The 7,141-nt window shown below is 32.8% G+C and overlaps 1 protein-coding gene across 6 annotated transcripts; it reads left to right on the top strand.

Annotated features, from left to right (window-relative positions):
• Positions 1-5,384: 5,384 nt before the first annotated feature.
• On the top strand, positions 5,385-6,638 carry LOC112327231 (uncharacterized). Of its 6 annotated transcripts, none has more exons than XM_052452008.1 (4): positions 5,385-5,704; positions 5,738-5,765; positions 5,884-5,962; positions 6,327-6,638. In XM_052452008.1, exons 1-4 carry the CDS (start codon positions 5,436-5,438, stop codon positions 6,377-6,379), a joined length of 429 nt encoding a protein of 142 aa, XP_052307968.1. In that variant the 5' UTR covers positions 5,385-5,435; the 3' UTR covers positions 6,380-6,638. The 6 variants fall into 6 exon arrangements, with proteins under 6 accessions (XP_052307968.1, XP_052307969.1, XP_024455118.1 ...); XM_052452009.1 differs by having other exon boundaries at positions 5,388-5,704; positions 5,884-5,936; XM_024599350.2 differs by having other exon boundaries at positions 5,389-5,765; positions 5,884-5,936.
• Positions 6,639-7,141: the final 503 nt, after the last annotated feature.

The following is a 7,141-nucleotide window of genomic DNA, read 5'->3' as shown; positions in this document are numbered from 1 at the left end:
ACACAAATTCAAAACTAAGGGCTAAAGTGAAAAGAAGGGCCAACATCAGGGTCAATGTTGGAATTTGGCAGGGATGCAATTGTATTGATTTTTAAAATCAAAATTGCAATTGAGATCTTGTCAATGCAATCACAATCTCTCAAACATTAATTTAATAGAAATGAAGTATTAAAGGACACTAAATAAGTAAACACATATACATGTAGATTATAAATACATGAAAATAAAATTTAAGTTCATACATTGAATTTAAAAGATATTATTACAATTCAAGTCATGACAGTTTCTTAAGATACAAAATACATAAGTATTCACCTAACTAGATAACAAAATGATAGAAAGATCTGAAAATCACTCATGTCGTGAGTGTGACGGACCCGGAAGAAATATAACATTGGAATATAAATATCATGGTAAAACACTATTAGTATTAATAATCAAACAATTTATTCAAGACTAACATTCATTTATATTTCCCTACAATTCTGGCTTGGTCCCTTTTAGGATTTCTTTCTCATAAATTCACTAACATTTTTCATTTCATTCTCAATTTTCAACAAATATCACATATTTATACTGAAGGACAATTTCTTCAAGAAAGTGCCAATACCAATTTATTGTTATCATTAATCATCCTTTACCAGATAACTAATCATATCTTTTTTTTCTTCTCAAAATCTTAGGATGGTAATGCCGATACTAATGAATCCCATTAGTATCATTAGTCTCCTTCATCAGGACCGACTGATTAAATTTATCATGAATGTCAATATCAATACAACTCCTTAATATCATTAACTATTCCTAACTTGAAATAGTTAATCAAGTCCCAATAGTACTTTGAAATGTACTAAAAAATACTGATGTCAAGGATCCTTGACATCATTAGCGTCCATACCAGAATAGCTAATCAAATTGCATGGAAATGCCAAACTCGATGTAGCCCATCAATATCATTAACTATTCCTAACTCGAAATAGTTAATCAAGTTCAATATCCCCCATGTTTCGGGATGATCATGCCGATGTTAGTAAACCATACTGACATCGTTATCCTCCCGTTCTCAGAATTGATTAATCAAATATAGGGAAATACTGATATCAAAGGAACCCATTGATATCATTAACTATTCCCAACCAGAATAGTTAATCAAGTCTGTATCAATTTCTCATTCATTTCATTAGATGCTTTCTTTTGGCAACATTTATATATAAAATCCAAAAAATAAACAAGCTTTCATAATTATGTACATTTAAGAAAGATATAAGTGTAGAACACCTACCTGCTGCAGAAACTTGGCTCGTGCTCCCCTGTTGTTGTACAACTCCTGTGACCCCTATTGTATTCACATGTATACCATATTATTTCCTATTCAAGTTATATTTTTTTAATAACAATAAAATCAGCAAATATTGACTTCCATTCAACAATTTCTTCCTTCACATTTATGTATCACATTATATACCTTAAGATCATTGTTTTTTTAATCATAACTAACATTACAAATATCAATTCTGAACACGACTTATTTCCTTTGAACCTTAAAACACAAAACTACACATTTACTGAGGGAAAGAAACCCAATTTCTACCCGTAACGCATCTAAATTACCCATTTTACCAACTTGTTGAAATTGCAAGTAGAGATGGCAGCCCGACCTCTCCTCAGAGTATTACTTATATCTGGAGTTCTAGAACTCCAAATTAGGCGAAGGCAGTCTCATCAGAAAGCTAACATCTTTGGCTATAGTTTCTATGAAAGACATTTCCTAAATTCTATTATTTTTAGGCTCGAATCTTTTATGGAATTAGAGAGATGAATTTGTTCAGTTTCATCAATGTCTTAAATAAACCCTCAAACATCTCCATTTTCCACTCTTCCTAAAAAACAACCATTTGTTCACATTATAAACAACATATGACAAGCAATTTACAAAGAAAATAATAAATTCTTCTTTTTCCAATTCACCCCTAAATGGTTAGCCACCTTTGCTTCTTTAACCATTGAATTTTTTTCTTTGGTATCTCTACATAATTTTACATTCAAGACAATTTTCAATACTCTAATTAATTCAATTCCACATGATTATGTATTTCTCTCAAATTCTACTCAACAACCTGAACTTAAATTCAAGATTAATACACCAATTCATAATCAAATTCAAATTGGCTTACATAATCAAGTTTAGGGCTCCCTACTTGGTGATCAATTGGACTTCGATCCTTAACCAATCAAAACATTTTGACTCCTCCCTTTTTATGCACTAGCCGAGCCTCACTCTCTCCTCTCTTTTCAAAATTTTCTTCACTTGTTTCTTGCTAATTTCCTTGCCTAATGATGCTTTCCCTACCAATTGATCTAAAACTTGTGTAAACTTAGTAAATTTGGTGTTTCTATTTTAATTTTTGATGGAAAAATTCAAATTTCTCTCCTCCTTTTGTTCTTGCTGCCACAAGGAGAAGAAAGAAGGGTATTTATAATCTTATTTTTTTATTTGACATTTAACACCACTTACATAAGTGTTTTGTTTTTTGATCCTCTTCTTTCTTAATTTCTTTTTTTATCTTTTATAATTCCAACCCTCATCATTTGAACTTAATTTGTTTTCCTTACATTTAACTTTATCTTCTTTATCTTCGAGTTAATTAAAATATATATTTTTTTAAAAAATATATTTCAAAATATTTTACCTAGGAAATTCATACCAGAAAAATTTCTGATCCTCCAATTTATTTAATCTGTACATTAATTATCTCATTTCCCTATTTCCATCTATATTATCTTCAATTCATGTAAAAGTTTATTCCTTGCTAATTTGATGCTCACTTGGCCAATTGCATTTCTAATATTCTAACCTCTATTATCATTATGTATTATTTAATTCTGATCACATTAACGCACATCGATAAATGGCAACCATCCATGCATGGACTGGACATAACAAAGGCAAATTTTATTCCCAAAGCTTTGTGATAGGGACAGTGCCAGAATCATATTGATACAATAAATTTTATAATCTACCAATCATTTTTTGGTAAATTTGAAGCGAGAAAAACACGTCAAGAAACACAATATATTAATAACTAGACTTGTGGAAGATTCATAGAAAGAAGAGGAATGACCCAAACTCTTGCTGGGACGTTTTTAGTCTTCATTGCTTTCCTTTACATGATATGTAAAGGAAAGCAATGAAGACTAAAAACATGCACGTCCAATAAGCTTCTTGTAGCGAAGAAGAAATGCACCACTTTCTTATGAGTTGTGAACAAGAATTGCACGTCCAATAAGCTTTGTGATAGGGACAGTGCCAGAATTATATTGATACAATAAATTTTATAATCTACCAATAATTTTTTAGTAAATTTGAAGTGAGAAAAACACGTCAAAAAACACAACATATTAATCACTAGACTTGTGGAACGTGTGCGCCAAACTTGTGGAAGATTCATGGGAAGAAGACGAATGACCCAAACTCTTGATGGGATGTTTTTAGTCTTCATTGCTTTCCTTTACATGATATGCATCTTCACACTTAGAAAGAGAGAGATGAGGTTGACGAATTCAAATTTCTACAAAAATGACCAAGCCCCTTTGAAATGATCTTAATGAGTCTCATGCACGTTTCTAAGAGTAGCGTAGAAGAAATGCACCACTTTTTTTATGAGTTGTGAACAAGAACTGAACGTCTAATAAGCTTTTTGTATGATTGAGGAGTACAAAAATTCAAGATACTAAGATTAATGTATTAAATAATTAGTTGATTTTTTAGTTTAAATAATCTGATCTATTCTTTTTAGTTAAGGTGTCTGATAGCTGTGATAGTTGCAGGTAGTGTTTGATGAGCTAGGTGATTGATAGCTATAATAGAAGTTAGTGGTGCCTAGTGAGCCAAGCCAGGTGACCGGTAGCTGTTATTTGCAAAAGATCTTTTTTAATCGACGTGAGAACTCTCTGATAGTAAAGTCAGTAACTTTGAATAGAAAGAAGGTGCAATTATATTTTAGAGAGATAGATTTTAAAAATTTATATGTTGAAAATGCTAAAAATAAAAAGATTGTGAACCTTTGACTTGAAGGATTCATGATGTATTTATAGCTCATGAATCTTGTTATTTTGTGAAGAGGAGGGGCTGAAGTATAATTTCATTCTTGTGATATTTTGAGTTGTATTTTACTCAAAATAATATATATTGGACTAATATAAAATATTAAGAGACTTGTGTGGGGTCCTAAAAAAATCTTTGGCAAGTGTTGGGGTTATACCCATTAGATGTAAAAAATAGATCCAGACACACTGCATAGACCCAAACATGTTGGGCTCGGGTGTGGTCCCGAGCCCGAGCCTACTGGGGTGCTGCTGCCCAACCAGGCACGTTACAGAGACCAGAACAAGGCTCTTGCCTTTGTTGCCACTACTGGTGATGTTATCGGCAGTGAGCCCACTATTGGCTGCAACAATAGGAAGGAGATGGGTGGGAGAATCACAATTTAATAACTGATTTATTAAAATCTTAGAATTTGATTAATATTTTAAATTTTCAAATCACATCAAACCGTGAAGTAGTTTACCTTAGGTAGGGTGTGCTAGGGGTGCTAATAGTTTTCCTAGCCACAACCAGTCCCCTATCCTTGAATCTCTGACCAGGACCAGTAAATCCGGGTTTACTAGTAACCCTCAATCAAATACTAGATGGCGACTCCCAAGATCTTAAATCAAGCAAAGAAATGAAAAATCATCGAATCGCCGCGCGGGGGGACGTGCGACAGAATGACGACTCCACTGTGGAGAGGTATTGTTGTTAACATTATCGGACTAAGCTTTGTGTTTTAATGTGTTCAAGTTTTTTTGTGGTTTGTTTTAAAATCAAAGAAGATCATATCTTTAGGTAATAAATTTCTAAATAATTCTAGATCCGTCTAACATAATACTAGAAAATCTTGAATAATTTTATTTTATTGTTTTCCCTGCATACATAGCATGCATGCATGCATGATATTCAGAAATCTCAACATCATTAACCTCATAAACACGCAATGGCAGATTGTAACATGTTGTCACATGCATGATATTGAGAGGAACATTCAAAATGAAAAATCAAGTCACAAAATGATGTATCACCAAAAATATGTGAGGTGGAGAGCCAAGTCCTCGAATGCAGAAGACAACAAAGACCTAGACCTATACGATGTCTTGGTCTTCCTTAATTTTGTTTATATACATTATATGTACTGGAAGAGAAAAGTCAAGAGAGATTGAGGGGAACATTAAATTATAAAAATCAAGTCACAACCAAAAATATGTAACGGAGAAGACGACAAAGACCTAGACCTATGCGATGTCTTGGTCTTCCTTGATTTTGTTTACATACATTATATATATGTACACATAATTAAACTAGGGTTGTCTATGTGGATAACTATATTATTCTTGAAAGCATGAAGGTGAAGCTTGAAGAAAAGGAGAAGAAGATCAAGCAGATGGAAGAAAAGAAGAAGAAGATCAAGCAGATGGAAGAAAAGGAGAAGAAGATCAAGCAGATGGAAGAAAAGAAGAAGAAGATCAAGCAGATGGAAGAAAAGGAGAAGAAGATCAGGAAGATGGAAGAAAAGGAGAAGAAGATCAAGCAGAAGGTCAAGCAGATGGAAGAAAAGGAGAAGAAGATCAAGCAGAAGGTCAAGCAGATGGAAGAAAAGGAGAAGAAGATGGAAGAAAAGGAGAAGAAGATCAAGCAGAAGATCAAGCAGATGGAAGAAAAGGAGAAGATGGTATCCTAACTAAGCTATATTTTTTTTTTTCTGTTATTTCACTTGTCATGTCACAACTATATATATTGTACATAAACAAATAAATCAAACCCAACTCAATTTTGATTTTATATTTCAGGTCCCAAATGCTTGCAACGCAATTGTCTTGCATAATCAAAGGCGACGTCCAAAGTTGATTGCTTCTTATATATCATTTAGTAATTATTGTCCAGTCAAATCTGCTATTATCCAATAAGAATATATCATCAAACGAAACCCTCTACATAAAATATATTGGTATATACGATCGGGTAGCTAATTAATTATATGTACATATATAGCACTATTTATTATTATTATTATTATTATTATTATATATATAATAGCAATCATCTCAAGATTCTCTTCATCAAGGTCATATTTTTTTACGTCCATGTCTCTCTAATTAAGTTGAGCTATCACGAAGCTTGAAACCCCATTATGATTATTTCTTCTTCTTTTTTAATTTTTCTACGGGGGTAAGACCCATGACTTGTTGATACTAATAACTTGTTGGTCTTGCTTCTCTCTTTCTTTTACTAGGTCCGCGCGAATGTGTTACAGGCAGTTGTTGCAGCGGCAATAGCGTTATCTAACTGTACCATCATGTGAAAGATTTGGTGCATGGTCCTGACTTTCGAAACCCATGCAAGCAAATTATTTTAGCCCAATAATCTGGGAATATATATATATATATATATATATAAACCAGAGAGTATGCATGTATCCGGTTACGAAGTTTCTATCCTTTATGAATCTGTCATGTATTTGGATTTTGAATAACGAGGCTACGTATTTAGCCATGTTTGGATTTTGAATTGTTATTAATGTTAAAGTAATTCAGATCAAACATAAGAGGCTAGAATTCTCAATAATCTGTTTATTATGAGTGCTTAAATTAACTTAAATACAAATGAATTATATATAGGTTAAACTGAAAATACTATTATACCCTTAATAAATAAGACTAGATAAATATTATTTAAAATCTCCTCTCAAACTCACGATGCGGCAGCTACAAGCATCGAGAGTTTGCCAACTAGAAAACGAAAACGAGAGATGGAATGCGCCTTGGTAAAGAAATTTGCAATCTGCAAGGAAGAAGGAACAAAAGGCAAAGTAATGGTGTCATGCTTGAGATGATGACGAGTAAGATGACAATCGATCTCAATGTGCTTAGTTTGCTCATGAAAAACCGAGTTGTGAGCAATCTGAATAGAACTCTGGTTGTCACAATACATAGGAGTAGGATGAGAAAAGAAAACTCTCATATCAGCAAGTAACCAACGTAACCAAACAATCTCTTTGGTAGTAGATGCCATAGCAGAAGCTGAAGGAAAGTTGAAATACCAGATTTT

This window comes from Populus trichocarpa, chromosome 4 (genome assembly GCF_000002775.5).
Source record: "Populus trichocarpa isolate Nisqually-1 chromosome 4, P.trichocarpa_v4.1, whole genome shotgun sequence".
NCBI lineage: Eukaryota > Viridiplantae > Streptophyta > Magnoliopsida > Malpighiales > Salicaceae > Populus > Populus trichocarpa.
Note: the sequence above shows the minus strand (reverse complement) of the source record. Positions and strands in the feature narration are given on the sequence as shown.

Excerpts from the sequence above, each read along its gene's own strand:
- LOC112327231 (XM_024599349.2), top strand. The coding sequence starts at position 5,436 with ATGAAGGTGAAGCTTGAAGAAAAGGAGAAGAAGATCAAGCAGATGGAA. Across the intron at positions 5,766-5,883 it reads TGGAAGAAAAGGAGAAGATG|GTCCCAAATGCTTGCAACGC; the intron begins GTATCCTAACTA and ends TTTATATTTCAG. Across the intron at positions 5,963-6,326 it reads TGCTTCTTATATATCATTTA|GTCCGCGCGAATGTGTTACA; the intron begins GTAATTATTGTC and ends TTCTTTTACTAG.